The sequence below is a fragment of the Aethalodelphis obliquidens genome, unplaced genomic scaffold, assembly GCF_003676395.1.
Source record: "Aethalodelphis obliquidens isolate GAN/ISIS:26980383/991018 unplaced genomic scaffold, ASM367639v1 scaffold8, whole genome shotgun sequence".
NCBI lineage: Eukaryota > Metazoa > Chordata > Mammalia > Artiodactyla > Delphinidae > Aethalodelphis > Aethalodelphis obliquidens.
The window spans coordinates 42,699,090-42,717,654 of record NW_020837952.1 but is presented as its reverse complement, the minus strand read 5'-3'; the positions used below and the strand labels follow the sequence as shown (position 1 = coordinate 42,717,654).

Below are 18,565 nucleotides of genomic sequence, written 5' to 3'. Positions count from 1 at the left end.
AAATAGTTCATTAAGGGAATCACTCCAGAGAGAAGATGCTGCCTGTGTTCCGGCTAGGTCTAGAGACAGTAGGGAGAAATGGATGCCCGTATTCATCCATTCTGTCTGTCTCTGTCACTCTGTTTCTCTCTGTCTCTCTCTTGCTCACTTTCATACACACACACACACACACACACACACACACACACACACACACACACACACATACCCACTCACACAGGCATTCACTTACTTCCCTATGTATTAACCCCAAGAGAAACTATGGAAGAAACTCCTCCCAAATTTCTCCAATGCACTCAAGTTTTGTTTCTTTTCTGGAACTTGTAAAAACTTTGGCAGTTAATTTTCTTATATTTGTATATATTTCAAATATATACACAGAAAATTGCATATTCCTGGAAGGAAAAACCTTAGACCCTTTTACATTTTTACAGTACCTAGAATGATGTTACATATAAATTTTGTGCTTAAAAATTCTTGTTGAATTAAATAAATAATTACTACTAAAACTATTGTTAAGAGCTGATTCTCTACTGGGGATTCACATAAGTCAAGCTGAAAATTCTTAGTTTGATGTCTGAGGTAACTAAAAATTCTGAGCTGACCAAAAACAAACAAAACAAACAAACAAACAACACCAGACTATGAAACTGGAAACATTTTCCTAAGAGCCAAGCTATTCTTTATTCCATCCAATGGTGGTGGAATAGTTCTTAGATTATTCCCTCATTATAGATATAAAAGGGGTTCTCAAGAATTCCAGGCAGGGCTTCAAAATGAGGTTACACTTCTCTGCATATTCTAGACCTTACTGAAATTTTTCCTAATGATTCATTCTGGGTCTCTCAAGTCATATGTGCACCATTAACCAGACCACTTGCTGACTGGCATCTGCCCTTCTCTGCCTCTCTAGCTTATTGTGGTTGATGGCTCCTGTCACCAAATCTTGAAACAGTGCCACCAGAACTTACCAAAAGTGCTCTCAGTGCTGTTAATACCCACTGAGTGTACCAAATCTCTAGTAGTGACTGCCAAAGCCTGCTTCAGAGCTTGCAGGTGCCCAGTGAGGCAAAGGTACTAATGTCTGTGCTACTGGCTACAGTGCCCAGTATCTTCCCATCAAGGGCACTTTTGCCACTGCCAACTGACTGTTCTGCCAATGTCACTGCAGCCTGCCAGTGTGGGCACCATCACCAACTGCTGGTGCCCAATGTTCAGGGCACCAATATCTGTGATATGGCACCATCCCTGCTTGCTGATGAAGTTGCTGGTGCCAATTCTGCTGATTCCTTTTGTTCCCAAGTCCCAGAAATGTTTTGTGATGTAGATTTTGTATTGAAGCTTCTTCTTCTTAAGCCACGGTCCATGGGAGCTAAGCCAGGGCCCATTAAGAGTGCCAGATCCTGAAATCCATGCATAATCACCCATCTCCTCGAACATGTATCTCTTGTTCTATTAATCAAATACATATGCCTTGGCCACCTTCTTTAAGCAGAAGAGTCTTTTGAGGATGCTGGGTTGCTCATTGAAAACAGACCCATGCAAGACCAATCCTGCCATATATATTGCACATATATATTCTGTATATCCCCATGCTTGACAGATGAACACAGTGCTGTTCAAGATGAGCTCCATGCCACACAGATGCAGCCATCAAGCTGACAGGTTCCCATTCCACATCAGAGAACAAGGAACACTTTATTTTGTGTCTCAGGAAATCATCTGGAATCTGACCATTTCTTACCACCTCTCCTCTAGCACCCTGTCCAAGCCACTAGCCCTGCTTCTCCTGAGTTACTTCCAGAGCCTCTGAACAGGCCTCTCTGCTCCTACCCTTGCTTCCCTATGCACTTCTTAACACAGCAGCCAGAGTGATTCTGCTGAAATATAAGCCAAACCATGTCACTGCTCTGTGCAAATTCTTGCACTGGCTCCCTGTTTCCCATAGAATGAAAGCCGAAATCCTTACAAGGCCTTCAAAGCTTTACCTTATCTGGCCCCTGCTTGCCTCTCTGACCTGTTCCCCGCCTCTCTCTGCCTGCACAAGCTGCTTCAACCCCCCTGGTTTCTTTGTTATTCCTTGAATGGACACCAGGCTCACTCCTTCCTGAGAGCCTTTGCTCTACCTATTCCCTCTATTTGGAATCCTCTCCCCCTAGTTGCCAACAAAGCAAATTTGCCCTCTTTAAATCTTTGTTCAAGTCTTGCCTTCTGAATAAGATGTCCCCTAACCACCCTATTGAATACCACATTTCCTCCTGTCCCCACAGAACCTCCAGCACTCCCAGACCTCCTCTTGTACTTTCTGTTGTCACAGCAATTATCACTTTCTGACATAACTTCCCTATTTATTATGCTATTTATTATGTTAATTATTTTCTGTCTCCCCAGTTAGAGTGTAAACTCCACAGTGGCTGACACCTTTATATGTTGTATTCACTGATGCATCCAGAACAGTGCCTAGAATATAGTAGACATGCCCTATATATTTGTTGAGTGAACGAATGAATGAATGAATGAGTAGATGGGTGGATGGTTGGATGGATGGATGGATGGATGGATGGATGGATGGATGGATGGACAGATGGATAGATAGATGGGTTGTAGGTCCTCAATTTTGTAACTCCTATACTAATTTTTTGCCACCATTTGTATGATATCTTTTATACTTCCCTACCCAAGCAGAATATAAGTTATTCATTTGTATACTGCTAACTTTGGTTTTATGGTACATTTATCCGTTTGAAGTACTTCAGTGGGTGGTGTTATTATGCCCATACCTAGAGGCTCTGAGAAAGGACATGGTTTTTAAATATCAAATAAATAGAATTGGTATTCAGAACATTCATTATCTTCTGAAGACTCAAGTTTGGGAATTTTTTTTTTAGTTGAGACTGATAACTTACAAACAATTTTCCTGACTGATAGTAGCATTGAAAATGCTACTATCAGTGCACTATATAAGCTACATTGTAGCTACATGAAAGTCAGAAAACATGTACTGTCAGAGGTAAAAAAAAGGGATCCTTTGTCTTTTTCTAAACATAGTTCATATCAGTGGTGGAGCTTGAAAATGTGAATGATGGTGAGCATTGCTCAGCACCTTATTCTAGTTGCAATAAATCCGCTTCATCCTTAATCTGAGCCCTTGTTTCATAAAAGAGATTTGCAACAAGGAAATAAATCAAAACAAATAGTGATATTTAACAGAGGGCTCTAGGGTCAATATGATCTCAACAAGGATTTTAGAAATGAAAAGATGGCAAAAGCATGTACTTTTATTGAATTTTTAAAAACACACCTTTTACCAAAAGCTTCAGAGAGAAGTACAATAAAATCATTCAACCCCAATGTTTATATGTGTACTGCGTAGTGGCTCTGTCGGTCCTTTCATCCACATCCCCACAGATCTTACCTGGCAGATAACTGCCAGGTTCTCAGGTGATGCTCCAGAGAGCAGTTACTCTATGTGTGCATAGAAGAAGCCCGATTGGCAGTCTGCTCACACTGTTTGCAAAGCGATAAAGAGATTGTTTTATGGTTGTTACTGTTGTTATGGTCATTTTTTTTTCTACCACAGTTTATAGAACTTGTCTGTTTTGGCAGCTTCACTCCTTTAACTTGTGGTCAGTCCAGTGCCTTTTATCAAAGGGTTAATCCCTAACCCTGATGGCTAGAGGGTTGACTAGTCTGGCTAGTGCTTCTATTTTGATCACCAATCAACCATACTGTGCTATTGGAAGTTGATCACCATGTGTCTTAAAAACATTTCTTATCTATGCACTATTTGTCCATGACTTCACGTCACAGTCTAAGACTTGTCAAAATAAGGGATACCTCAGGCCCTCTCACGGCTAGACCTTAGTTTATTTCTTTTATTCGCGAAATAGAAATCACAGGGCATTAAGAGATAGTACCCAGTCCAAAGCGCTTCACTTTCCCTTTATTCCCCCAAAATGTAGTGCCAAGTAATATCCAGGTATCACCTCTTCACGCTCCTGCCCTATTCCTAAAGCTGGGAGTCTTCAGTTGTCTAAACACTCAAGGACACAAAGTCGGCAAGGCTCAGTTGGTGGTGGGAAAAATTAGAGCGGTTACTATTATCTGCAATTTGTAAGTCCATAGTGACATCCAAACATAACTCACTTACCTCTGAGGGTTTAAGTTTCTCCCCATTCTTTTACAGAAATTGTCTCCATAAGAGAGTCTAATTGCAAACAAAGGGGCTTCAAGCAACAGATTTGTATATGTTACGTGTCTCCCTCCCTTGCTGCATGTATACAACACAGAGACTTTATCACATTCTGCTTCCTAACAATAGTCACAGTGTATTAATCCTTTCAATTCCACAGAAGGAATAACATTACATGGAGTACCCAGAGTCTCAGACTCCATAAAGGGCATTTTTCCCAAAGATCACCTAAAACCCTTCACAAATGAGATAATGTGTATGAAATCCCTTTGGGCTCTTTAAAGTCTCATATGATTGTTAGGTGGTGTCATCAATACTCTTATCCATTTCGTAGACATCTCTCCCGGCAAAGTTACACTGCAATAGCGCTTTAATGGTGATGAATAGACTTTTTCTGGGGCTCCATGGTCAGTGGATCTGCCTTTCTCTTTCATGTTCAATCAGTCTTTTAAGAGCCACTGATGAACAGCACAGAGATGTCTAAGCCCAGGTCTCAGAGCCTGTGGGAGATCTGATCCTCACGCTACTTGATAGACCTGCGTTTGGACTTGGCAGCACGCTGTCTGCTAGCACTGTTTGGCCTGGTTTATTCTCAGGACTGCTGTTAGTCTAGGTCTTGGGTAGCAGCAGCACAGAGCAGAAGAGGCTAGAACAAGAAGCAGGAATAGAGGGACATACCCGACGATGTCAGCTGTCTGTATTACAAAACTCCTATCAGGGAGTCTGAGAGCACAGAGTACATCCGGGTAGAAGAGAGAAGCCATGGTCCATTGCAGCATCATAGGCAAGTTTAAGTACCTGAGCCTGGCACATCGAGGCTGTTGTACCAGTACGTTTACAATAAATGGTAGTCAGGTTTGTGTGTATCCGGGGAGCAGCATGCCACGCGGAAGGCTGCCCTTGCCCACGTGAGGGCCTCTACCAGTATTTCACATATAAGAATCCAGCTCTCACCAAGTCCAAGCCAGGTAGCTTCTGTTAACACAGAAATTATTAACCCCAAAGTTATCTCTAACTATGCCTCTCATGCTATAATTTCTAAGAAAGGCAAGCAAAAATCGCCAGAGCAGAAGGCAAGCCCCCTACCCCACCCCGATCTCCACTGCACTCTTGGACTCTTACTCCTTTGTATGTCTGACCTTCCTCAGCCCCGAATCCTCATTTGTCACTCCTTTCCATGCCTTTTCCTTGTAATTTCTAAAAACTCACTCTCCCTCCTTCTCTTCCCATACAAACTCCTCAGCAGAATCATTTAGATTGCACTTTCTACATCCTCATCTCTAACTCACACCTCAACCCAGCACAGACCAGCTTCTGGGTTCTTCTTAGTGAGGTGCGGAGACCTATTTGCCAGACGCCATGAGCACTTCTCCCTCCTCTTCTCAGCAGACCCCTGCAGATTCCAGCACTGCTGCCCACAGCCTCCTTGCAGCTTCTTTTCCCTCACTTCTCTTGTTGTCTTGACTATTCCCTTTTTCGTCTCCTGAATATAATTCTCATCCTTCACTTTGAAAACGTTGATTCTCCCTCAGGCCACTTCTCTTCCCATACTATCAATACATACCCTCTTCAGTCCCATCCATGTAGGATTTCAGCTCCCCCACGTGATAAAAATAACTAAGATTTATCAAGTGCTTCTTTGTGCTGAGCACTGGGCTAAACTCTACTTGCATTATTTCACTGAATGCCTATGACAACCGTCAGAGGTTCTTTCTCTCTCTCACATTACTAATCAGAAAATGGATGTTTAGGAAGGTTGAGTAGTTTACTCAAGGTCATACAGCTAATGAGTGGAAGAGCCAAGATTCCCACTTGTGCTGCTGCTGCTGCCCAAGGTTGTAAGTCCCCTCAGACTTCTCCCCCAAATTTAACATCTCCCCCAACATCTTTAATTTCTTTAATTTCTCATGTCTCAAAATTATTCGTGTATTTCCTTCTATTTTCTTTTCTTTCTCAGCTGGTAATACCACCATGTACCCAGGTGTCAAAGCTAGAAACTTGAGGTTTTCTACATTTCCCCCTCTTAGCCCTTGCATAGTTGTCACAAAGGGATGGTGGCATGATTGCCAGAAAGATACCAACAAAGGCAGTTAAAAGAAATGAAGTTTCTTTTAATGGCAACAGATATGAAAACTCATGGCTTCACAAAACAAAAGACAATGCAACATACTGTCAAGTGGAAATACAGGCTTCCTTTAAATGTTCTACGTGAAGTTGTCTTATTTAATTTTTAATTCTGTTTTTATTAAAGGCTAAGCCACTAAAATAGAGACTTCCTAGTGGTTTAAAGAACAGAATGCTTATTTCTCCCACGTAATAGTCTGACAGTGAGCAGTCCAGGTTTACAAGTTGACTCTGCTCTGGGCAACTGTGGGAGGACCCAGGACCTTCCATCTGTTGCTCTGTCATCCCCTAAAGTATGATCCACAGACTGACAGCATCAGCATCGCCAGGAAGCTTGTCAGAAATGCAGAATCTCAGAGTCTGCCTTCAACCTATTGAATTAGAATCTGCAGGTTAAGATCTCACACATGATTCTTATGTACATTAAGGTTTGAGAAGCATTTCCCAAACTCTAGAGTATTGTTTTGCCCATGTGGACGAAGCTGGGCTGCAGACCCGGATGTTTCAGCTCAAGAGTAGATAAAAACAAAAGCAGCAGCTCTAGAGCAAAGAACCTTTTAGGTTAAAGATGACCTGGAAGTTACACGCAGCACTTTCATTGGCATCGCCTAGGCTCAAATGTATTCTCATGGAAGCAACCAGAAGAGAAGCTAGTGTATCTCGAATCTAGTTAGGCAGACACGAGCTCAATTGAAGCCCCATTACTATGGAAGAAGAGAGAACAGTTTTGGGTGAACAACAATGGGTCTCTGTCTCAGTTTTGTAACACCTTCAGCTATAAAAATATCTGCCACATTTGTTATTGACCTTTTTGAGTTCCTTATTCTCTTGATCTAATTACCATGCCACTATCCTAATGCTGGCTTCATAACCTGTTGCACTGAGAACTGTTTTTTAAATTTAATCCCAAATCTATTATAATGTAATTTCATTTTTTCTTCTTTTGTTTCCTTTTACTATCTTTATTGCCTTCCTTTTGCTATACCTTTTATCTTGTGGCTCTATCACTTTATAAGGTATTATCTTTGTCTCAGCAGATAAAGCTGGTTTCAGGCAGAAAGAATATCAGGCAGAGAGAATGACAGGCTATATATATATATATATATATATATATATATATATGTCCATACATATACAGCAAACCCAGAATATTTCAATAAAACTAACAAATTAAAAGAAAATAAAACTGTAGTGATCATGTAATCTTAGAAAACTCTTCTAGGTCAGTGGTTTTCAAATATTTCTTTTTAAAGTAGAGAAAGCTTTCCTTCCTCTTCTTACCTGTGTAAAAGACTTAAAATATGAGCTATTCAGCTGAAGTAGACCAGGCAGTTTCAGAACCTGGACTGTTCACCTGTCTTATAATTGGCCCCCTTGAAGCCCCAGGACACCACAGAGCACTGTCCTAGGGTCAGTGATCTCTGCCTGCTGTGTAGCCTGTGATGTTAACAGTGTGTCCTCTCTGAGGCCAGGTTTGCCTTAAGAGGCTCCTGGAGGAAAGTCAATGCACATTTGGGCAGGAAGGAAGATCTTCGGTATAATGTACCAATATATCCTCATTTTTCCAGAGACTGAAGCTTTCTTCACTGCTATCTCTGATTTCTATCCCAACTTAGGTTTTCCCCAGACTTTGGGATTCAACTAGTTGAATCGTTTTGCCTTGTTGTGAACCCCTGTTACAATGCCTTCTGCCTGCCCACCACTCTGCCTCTCAGATTACAGACTGTGCCTGACTGCCATTCATGCTCAGCAGTATGGCAGGCCCGGCAGCCCCTGGAGCTGTCTCTGTCTAGCCTTGTCCTGCCAGATGTGCCTGCTGGAAAGAGAGTTTAAACACTGCTAATTTGAGAAAGCAGTCATGTGCTCCGTGTGGGTACACTGAAGGAAAGAAGTGTGGCTGTCATCTGCCTTTAACCTACATGTCCTATCTTGTCCTGTAATCGTTTTCTTTGCCTTTGGGCTTCTTTTCTCTCTACTGGATAAATAAATCTGACACTAATTTGATATTAATATACAAATTATAGAATTGTAAGACTTAGGAACTAAAAAGGAACTTTGAGATCATTGCTCTAACACCCTTATTTTATAGATGGGAACACTGAAGCTTAGAGATGTGAAGTAACTTGCCCATAGTTACACAGATAGTTAATAGTAGAGTCAGGACTGCCAGGCTACAGAAACAAAGCCCAGTGCATTTTGTGATACAGCATACTACCTGGAATTGGTCCTTGGTATTTAATAGTTTTAAATAGTTATAAACATTACTGTTAGACCATAAAAAGAGCCCTCATTTTCATAATATGTGGTAAAAAATACAAATCTCCCCCACAAATGGATGCCACTAAAATTAGTCATTTTGTCTTCATGTGTTCATTAAATCACTTAATTTAATCAACATTTAGCAAATGCCTGCCATATGTGAGATGCTCTGCTGGGCACGTGAGAGACTACAAAAGTGGCTAAGACCTTGTTTCATCACCAAGAGGTCGACAGTCTAAAGAAGAAGACAGACATTCACCTCTCTAACTATAATAGAAATCAGACTTTAATAGAGCTATAATAGAGTTTTATGCAAATTACTACAGAAACCTAGTAGAAGGTATGATTAGTTTTGACTCGGGAGTAAGGGTAGCTTTGGAGAAGGCGTCACAAAAGAGACGGCATTTGAACAGGACCTTTTAAGAATGGAAAGAATTTCAGCAGAGAACAGGGGGAAAGTAGCATCCCTGGCAGAGAGAATAGCATGAGCAAAAGTATGGAAGTTAACTGGAAATACAGTGGATTATGCCCCAACAAACATACTCATAAAATAAAGAATTACTTCATTGAGGATTAGTGAGAATGCAGTACATAGGTGTTTACTAGACGACAGTCACGTAACGTGGGTAGGATGTTGATGTTAACTTAGCTTCCCTAGTCTTTCTCAGTCTCATGTAGATGCATTTGCTGGTGGATTCATAAAGAGTTTGGAATATTTTATGTGTCAACTTGGTTAGGCCACAGTACCCAGATATTTGGTCAAACACCAGTCTAGACGTCACTGTGAAGGTATTTTTTTAGATGAAATTAACATTTCAATCAGTTAGACTTTGAGTAAAGCAGATTACCCTTCATAAGGTGGATGGACTTATCCAATCAGAGAAAAAGACTGAGGTCCTCCAAAGAAGACAAAGGAATTCTGACTCCAGACTGCCTTCAGGTTTGAGCTGCAGCATCAGTTCTTCCCTGAGTCTCCAACCTGCCCTGCATATTTCACACTTGCCAGGTTTGGGGGCTTCTGCATGTGTATATACACAGCCTATTGATTCTATTTCTCTGGAGAACCCAGACTAATGCAAATACCAAGGGTTTTGAAATAAAAGAGTGACTCTATTAGTCAGTTTTCCCCTATATGTCAAAATATCAGTGGTTTATAGCAACAAAATATATGTATATATATTTATTTTCCTTACTCATGAGTCCACGGGTCAGCTGTGGTTCAACTAACTTCAGCCGGACTCACCTGAACTCCAGCGAGCTGGGGTAGACTCCAAGCTTCGGGCTAGATTTAGGTTTGCCCCACAAGTCTTCATCTTTCTTCTAGGACCAGCAGTTATGCAACTAGTCAACAATTGTTTTTCTTGTAATAGAGCATAGGACTCAAAAGGATGAGTAGATCACAGGAGTGCAGAGGCCTCATCTATAAACCACCACACTGATACTTCTGCCTGTTCCACTGGCCAAGCAAGTACATGACCAACATCAATGGGATGGAGAAGTAACTCCAGCCACATCAGGGTTCAATATAGATCCCTCAGCAAAGGGCACAGAGGCATAATTCTAATCCAGGAAGAGAGCGAAGAATTGAGACCAACAATTCAATCGACTTGAGGGACCTGGTTAGATATATTTCTGAAAAATAACTGTCAGCTGTGGGAAGGGGGAGTATAAAGATGCTAGCAGTCATAAACTCTTTCTAAAACAAAGTAGAAAAGACAAGGAGTGAGGGAAGTTGGGAGGGGTGAGAGAGGAAAGAAGAGTTTTGATTGGAAGTTGAAAAGAGTAGCAGCCAAAGGACTCAACATTATACAGTTTCAAAATAAGCATGGGCCTAATTTAGGGCACTGGGGAGGTAAGGGAACTAAGAGTTACTGAAGACATATGTATTCAAAACACTGCACTAGTTCACATAGCCTATGTCATATGATCCTTACCATACTGCAGTAGATATTATTGTCAGATTCCAAAGTCCATTTTGGAAGAAAGGAACTGAATTGGGAGACATTTTGGAAATCAAATATATAAGACTTGTTGGCCTAGTTAGATATGATGGTAAAACAGAATGGGGAAAGCTAGATGACTCCTAAGCATCTAGGTGGGCAATAGTGTGGTGCTTCCCCATTAACTTAGTTGGGAAACACAAAAGGAGGGCCAGTTTGTGAGCTGAAAGAGATACATTTTTGCCTTGTGTTGGTGATACTATAGGACATCTATGTGAGATACTTTACAAATGGTTGGAAATTTGTATCTTAGAGCTCAAGAAGCCAATCCTGGAGAAACACTCCAGAAATAAAAGCAAAAAGCATGGAAAATGATATTAGCAAAGAAATGAATGTGTCTTGCACACACAGTTCATGTTCATGGAATGGCTAGCAAATTAACATACTGTTTAGATATGTGTCTAATGTAAACACATGTTTACTCATGTGTCTAATCATATGTATTAGTTTACATATAGCAAGTAGTGTGAAATTAGGTTGAAAAGATAAGTTTGTACCTGATCTCAGTTGTCCTAGGATGCTGGAATAGGACATTTGGGCTTTTATCAAGAAAGAACCACTATAGATTTTCGTGCAAGGGTTGACTTAAAGAGCCTGGCTTTTTGGCAGACTGATGTAGCATCATGGTATAAGCTGGACCAAAGGCAGGAGGCCAAGTGGAAGGCTATTGCATTAGTTTTTATAAGCACCAACAAGAACCTAAACAGAGTAATGGCAGGAAGAACAGAAATGAAGGAACAGATGGAAGAATTGCTTTGAAGGTAATTGCTGTGCAGCGCAGTAACCATTCTGCATACCATTAAATACGTGTCAAGTTAGTTTTGTAACTTCACTTGGCACTAATGGTTTCCTGTCTTCAGGTATGCAGAGCCTTCATAATTTATTGTTCATCTGTTCACATATTTTTTCAATAAGGGTTATAATTTCTATGAGGGAGAGACTATAACTTGTTTTGTTCTCTACTATTCCACGACATTTATCAGAATAGGCACTGGCTAAATGTTTAACAAATGAGCAGCTGGATGAATGCTGCCCCTGCACATGTCAGTGTACCCATTCCTAGATTCTCTTCACGCTTGCTCTCTACCCTGCCCCCGTCTCTCATCTTTCCACCAAGTATTTCCCTCCCTTTCACCTCCTTAAGGCTGGTCTGGGAGAACTTGCCTCACAGGAGGAACCAGATTTCTGAGCAGTCTGCAGAAACTGATGTGACATTTTTTTTCCAGTCCTGCCTTCAACCAAGCTCAATTGACTCTCTCGTTACTATTTTTAATGTTATCTCAGACATATCCAGTAGCTTTCCAGTTACGTAAAATATTGAAAATTCAGTTCCTATCCATTTAAGCCTCCAGTTTTATTTTCTCCCCCCACCCCTACCCCATTTCAGGCTTCTGCCAAGGGACTGGTACCTCTCTCTTTTCTGATTCTAAGTTCCCTAGTGCTAGAGAAGGAGAGACTGGGGGGAAGGCATACTTCCTTACACTTGACTGGGTTTGGTTTGCAGAGCTCTGGTGAGTTTCCCGTCATTGTTCTTTGGCTAACGCTGATCACCAGCAACCTCTGTGTGGCAGGTGGCCGCTGGCTGCTCTCTTAAAGGAATGGAGTATGAATGCTTGGGGTGACCTGTGGGGACCCTACTGCACAGTTCTCTGGTGTGGGACATCTGACTCTACCCCAGCTTGATTCATCAAGATTCTCTAAGGTCGTTCCCAGTATCCACTGCTGGGGTGATCAGCTTCTTGGATGGCTAACAGCAAGACCTCCCTGCCAGACTATTAATTTCAAAGCTAATGAGTCTCTCTTCCTTCCTTCTTCCCCTTTCTCCAGTTGTTTCCTTGTGTCAACTGGGACAGCCAGGGAGTTTCCTAAGGCTGGGGTGATTATTCAAGGTAGCAGAATTGGTTCAACCACCTCTTAATAAGTCCTGGAGAATGCCCCTGGCCCCAATATTTTTGTAATTCTCTGTAGAATATGAAAGTATTTGATACCTTTGAGCTTCTGCTTTGGGTCCTAGTTGCCAGTTTTACACATATATATAGTATCCGGTTATTTGTAACTGCTGCCAAAACTTCATTTTGCAACTCCTGAGGTGTCATTTACATTTGTAACTACTGTGTAATAAACACTGAGTTAAGTGTTATGTGAACAAACATTTAATGAGTAGCTAAAATGAGTCAGTCAATGTAAGAATGAAATACAAAAGTCTGATGTAGTTCAGACCCCAATGCAAAATAATGAATTACATGGCAATATTAAAACAGAGGACATTTCAACCTCAAAATGGAAAATGGATTGGAGAGTAGAGCAGTAGGAAAGAGAAAAGGAGAAAAGGGAACTTAAAAATGAAGGAGTAGGGCTTCCCTGGTGGCACAGTGGTTGAGAGTCTGCCTGCCGATGCAGGGGACACGGGTTCGTGCTCCAGTCCGGGAAGATCCCACATACCGCGGAGTGGCTGGGCCTGTGAGCCATGGCTGCTGAGCCTGCGCGTCCGGAGCCTGTGCTCCGCAAAGGGAGAGGCCACAACAGTGAGAGGCCCGCGTACCACAAATTTAAAAAAGTAAATAAATTTTTAAAAAAAAGGAGTAAATACCATCCCAGAAGAAGAAAAGAGAGAAAAAAAAAAAAGGTAGAAGAGATACTTGAAAATATAATTGCCTTGACCTTTGATTGATCATGGCTAGGAAAAAAAAAACAGCTACAGATGACATTTTGGGGACATTGGGGAATGTTAATATGGACTATATATTAGGTAACGTAATTTTATCAATGTTAGATTTATTGAGGGTGATGATACTGTGACTGTGTCGGAGAATGTTCTTGTTCTTGGGAGATGCTCCTGGAGTATCAGGGGATGAAGTTTCATGATGTCCGCAAATGGTTCAGGAGAAATGTCTTTCCAATGGTTCACCTAAAATTTAAAAAATAAGTGTTGTGTGCATGTGAATGAGTGAGTGGGTATAGAGTGAAAGGCAAAAGCCAAATGTAGTAACATCTGGTGCATCGAGATCCCGGGTATTCTGGAAGACATGGCAATGTACCACCTGTAACTCCCTTCAAGGAAGGACTTGCCCAGCATCAGGGAGAGTGGTCAGCAGACAGCCTCCAGCAATCAGCATCTTCAGGGTCTGCCTCCACGGCAGAGAGCCCTCACCAGAGCATGCTACTCCCAGGCAGCAACATCCAGTGACAGAGAGGCAGATCACAAAGGCCTGTTCATATCCGCCCTGCCCGGGACACTCTACTAGCCTGAACTGTGCCAGAGCTCCCCAAATGGCTCACAGAGGTGCCATCAAGCCCCATCATAGTTCGGCCCCTCTTCTGCTTCCTCATCCCTCCTTCCGCAGATGTTGATCCCTAATAAACACTTTGCACCCTCCTCCAAGAAAAAGGAGTAAGGAGAATCTCAAAAATGAGAACACTGCATAGTGGCAGAAAGCCTGACATGTTTGAGATTAACATCTGCATCCCTGATGCCCAGACTAATCTTTTCTCTGCTCACAAATCAGAATCATGTAGATTTCCGTTAATATTTATCTCCTTGAATCTGAAGGAAGAGGAAAATCTATGTTGTATTTTGCCGGTTTTGCTGTTCCCATCATGAATTTCACTGAAGGATCACGTCAAGTTGATGAGGTGCCAGCTGTCCTTAATAACTGAAGTATTAGATGTTATGGTAGGACATGCAAAGCAGCACACGTCTTAGAAGTGAGTTACTTCGAAAACCAAGAACTGCAAATTCAACTAAAATTTCAAATAAAAACCAAAAGACTAGAATAATCCATACAAAATTTTAATGCCAGAAGTTTCTCTTGCTTAAATTACTTTCACACTCCAATTTAAACTCAGAAACATTATGTTGCTGTCACACTTCTTTGTTCTCCTAAAGTAAAAAAATAAATCTTTATATAGCTGACAAAAAATAGGAATCTGTCTGCCAGCGAGTTCTCTATTCTTGTCTAACATACTGTAGGGTCTATGTAGAACACATGGTCCTTAAACACCCAAAAGCCTCTTCTTTACTGGCTTACCACAGCAGTATGTTTCTCCAGCATGTTTGCACTACCTACAGTACATGTCTTGCATAAGCATGAATTCCTTTGGATGTTTAAGTCATGCAGTATTTTCACATGCTTTGATGTTGTGCATATGAGAATTATCATCTACATTTTGGGAGTGCAGTTCCCTGTGCCTTCAGCACTGAATTTAAAACTGCTCGACTGACATCATTTTAAATTCCGTCCAACAGAATGCCAATAATGTCTGCAACAGAAGTTTGACATATTTAGTTCTCTCAAATATGGAGCTGATTTAGCAGCTAAATTGGAAATTTCTGGGTGCATTTTTGAAAACTAATTGAGCGTGAAATTATTAATAATTTAGAATTGTGCATAAAGTATTTTGGGTTTACTTATTTTCTTATCCAGAAAGATCTGTTGCTTCATATCAGGTAAATTTCCAAGATGCATTCTGCTGTTGGAACACAAAGTAAACAGCTTAAATTAATCCTAATGTGATTTTCTAATTACAGATGAGACCCATTGGCCATGATGGCTACCATCCCACATCTGTTGCTGAGTGGCTGGATTCCATTGAACTAGGTGACTACACCAAAGCCTTTCTGATTAATGGCTATACATCGATGGACCTGTTGAAAAAAATCTGGGAGGTTGAACTTATTAATGTAAGTTGGTCTCTTAAAGACACCTTAACGATTCAACACTTGATAATTCCTACCATAGGTGGGTAATTTTTCCTTTCTTTGTGACTCTTTGGACATCCAACAAGGATTTACAGGTATGCCTTCTGTTTTGAATATATGTCTCTCTGATTCTAGTCAAGCTCTACAATCATTGTCTCTTGAAGTTTTGGTGTGGGAACTAAGAGGACTCTCAGGGTGTTTTACATTATTTCAGAAAAACTTCCAAGCAGTTTCAGGCTTTCCGTTTTAGGAAATTTTGTCACTTTAGGATATGAACATGATAACAAATAGGCTCTCATTCTATTCTTTGCTCTTATTCATTTTTAAAGATTAAAGTCATCATTTTTAGTTTTTTATCTCTGTTATGTTTCCTTGTCTCTCTTCCTTAACTGCATATATAAACCCCAAACTTGAAGGGACTTTTTTCTTATTTTATAAGCTGCTGTAATATCAACATTTTATTTTCCAGGGCTTATACCTAATCTTAAATTGTTTGTTTTATTCATACACTTGGCATAGATTTTCTATAAAAACTGGCCAATATATGTTGCCGTGTATTTGAGCCCAAAGAGATCAACCAAATCTGTTTAACTGCTTTTTTTCTTTATAAATTTATTTATTTTATTTATTTTATTTTTGGCTGCGTTGGGTCCCCGTTGCTGTGTGCGGGCTCCCTCCAGTTGCAGCAAGCGGGGGCCACTCCTCGCTGTGGCGCACGGGCCTCTCACTGCGGTGGCCTCTCCCGTTGCGGAGCACAGGCTCTAGGCACGCAGGCTTCAGTAGTTGTGGCTCACAGGCTCAGTAGTTGTGGCTCGCCGGCTCTAGAGCACAGGCTCAGTAGTTGTGGCACACGGGCCCAGTTGCCCCAAGTCATGTGGGATCTTCCCGGACCAGGGCCCGAATCCATGTCCCCTGCATTGGCAGGAGGATTCTTAACCACTGCGCCACCAGGGAAGCCCTGTTTAACTGATTTTGATACTGATCATTTTCTTATTTTAGTTGTACTGCTCTTTTATTTCTAATGGCATAAAGGAATGAAAGAGATGAAAAGATAGCCTAATTATCATGCCTTCATATTTTATTTGGTATCATGAACATTTCTTTTCAAAAGTGAGAAATCATTTAATCTTTCAGAGAATTTCTTAGACTTAAGTTTTATATTCTAGTAACTGAAAAAAAAGCATTAATGAACTGAAAGACAAAGCGAATACATTTCTGCTGGTTCAAAAGCACTCTGTTCTAGTCTTTATGATATTTTCTCTCCAAAAGTCCAGTCTCTATGTACTGAATGTCATTAATTATTTTAAATTATGATTAATTAGTAGTAACTAATTATTCTTTGCTTTAAAAGTCTGTCTTAAAAATAATATCTTTTCTGGAACATCTGTAAAAACTTTAATCTAAAAATCACTTCAAATGGAGAAAATTCTTGGCTTCTTCTTCTAATTTGCCATCAGCTACTCTTAGCTTTCTGTTCTTATCCTTTCACAAAAGCTTTCATTATTTCAGAAGGAACTCACTATCTCACTAAAAGCCTCTGATTAATTTTGTTGTTAGTCTGAGTGGAAGCAACTGAAACTGTATTGCTTTTTAGTTGCATCAAGAAGATTTTAGTTTTCCACTGAGAACTTGACACTCATTTTATGGCTACTCTTAGCCATTTATTAAAGGGGGATCTTCCACAGATCAAACAAACATGCTTCCAACTAAGTTGCTTTCTAGTCAATGAGAAATATCTCTATGTAACAGCTGAATAACAGCGCTCTGCACTGAAGAATGAATACTTTGGATAGATAGCACATGAGTCACTCAACTAGCATTACCAGTAATCCCTCATTGAAAAGAACAGATTCCAATAGAACTATATTATAAAATGTTTTCATTGAAGCAAGGATCATTAAAGTAAGACTATATGTCTCTCAAAATTCAAGTACTGAGGCTAACATTTAAGGTGTGGGCTTGGACCCACACTTTTCCCCAGTGCTATGTGTACCAGCAGCCTAGAGATGCCAGTTCAGTCACTGTGGTCAGGCCTTGTGAATGACTGCAGTGACTGCAGGGCAGTGATGCCGTAAGGCCCCATGTTTAATGCCAAGGCTCAGGGCATTAAATCACTACCCACAGGGCTAACCAGCCTTGAGCTGGGACAGAACAATGGCCTTTTCCACCCATACTAACTCTTTTTTGTTTGTTTGTTTTGTTTTTCAGTTCTAGAATTCCATTTGGTTCTTTTTTTTTTTTTAACATCTTTATTGGAGTATAATTGCTTTACAATGTGTTAGTTTCTGCTGTGTAACAAAGTGAATCAGCTATATGTATACATATATCCCCATATCCCCTCCCTCTTGCATCTCCCTCCCAGTTATTTGTAGTGAGGTGGATGGACCTAGAGTCTGTCCACCCATAGTAACTCTTTTTTTCTTTTTTTTGGCTGCATTGGGTCTTTGTTGCCATACGCGGGCTTTCTCTAGTTGCGGCGAGCGGTGGCTGCTCTTCGTTGCGGTGTGCGGGCTTCTCATTGCGGTGGCTTCTCGTGTTGCGGAGCATGGGCTCTAGGCGTGCAGGCTTCAGTAGTTGTGGTGCACAGGCTCAGTAGTTGTGGCTCGTGGGCTCTAGAGCACAGGCTCAGTAGTTGTGGCACACGGGCTTAGTTGCTCCGTGGCATGTGGGATCTTCCTGGACCAGGGCTCGAACCCGTGTCCCCTGCATTGGCAGGCAGATTCTTAACCACTGCACCACCAGGGAAGCCCCACCCTTACTAACTCTTGAAGGTACTTTTGCTGTAATACAATCTGACTCCAATCTGGAGAGAAGTACCTGTCACAAGCATTATATCAGAATCGGAAAATATAGTCATTGTGTTTTAGACCTTGAGGCCAAATTCCTTGGGCCTGGAGTACAACATCTGCATCTAATACCAACCCAGTATATTTTCCTTAAAGTGAACTGATGGAATTTAAAGTTTGTGATGAATTTATGGGCAAATTCACACTCTTGAGGAGGCTTTGCAAGTCATTTAACTCCATAAATATACTTATTATGGACAAACTATCTGTACCTTTAGACTTGGAAATCAGAGAACAAAATTTTTACACCCTTTAGATCTGCTACAGAGTAGTTCATTTGATGGTTTAGGGCTGTTGGGTTTTAAAATGAGAGATAGGCACCATGTATATACCTCCTGGCTGACGATGCTTTTGACTGGTCTCAAATTCAAGACTTCATTTATCCCGACTAGTGAGGGAAAGTATCCAAATGTAAGATAACCTCATATATAATATATGGGCCCAG

The 18,565-nt window shown here is 41.0% G+C and overlaps 1 protein-coding gene across 22 annotated transcripts in view; it reads left to right on the top strand.

Moving 5' to 3' along the window:
• The window catches only part of ANKS1B (ankyrin repeat and sterile alpha motif domain containing 1B), a 1,179,755-nt gene that overhangs the window by 837,887 nt on the left and 323,303 nt on the right, over positions 1-18,565 (top strand). For all 22 annotated transcript variants that reach the window (XM_027107282.1, XM_027107272.1, XM_027107271.1 and 19 more), the window contains one exon: positions 15,104-15,256. In XM_027107282.1, coding sequence (XP_026963083.1) covers positions 15,104-15,256 — 153 coding nt within the window. The remainder of the gene's footprint in view (positions 1-15,103; positions 15,257-18,565) is intronic.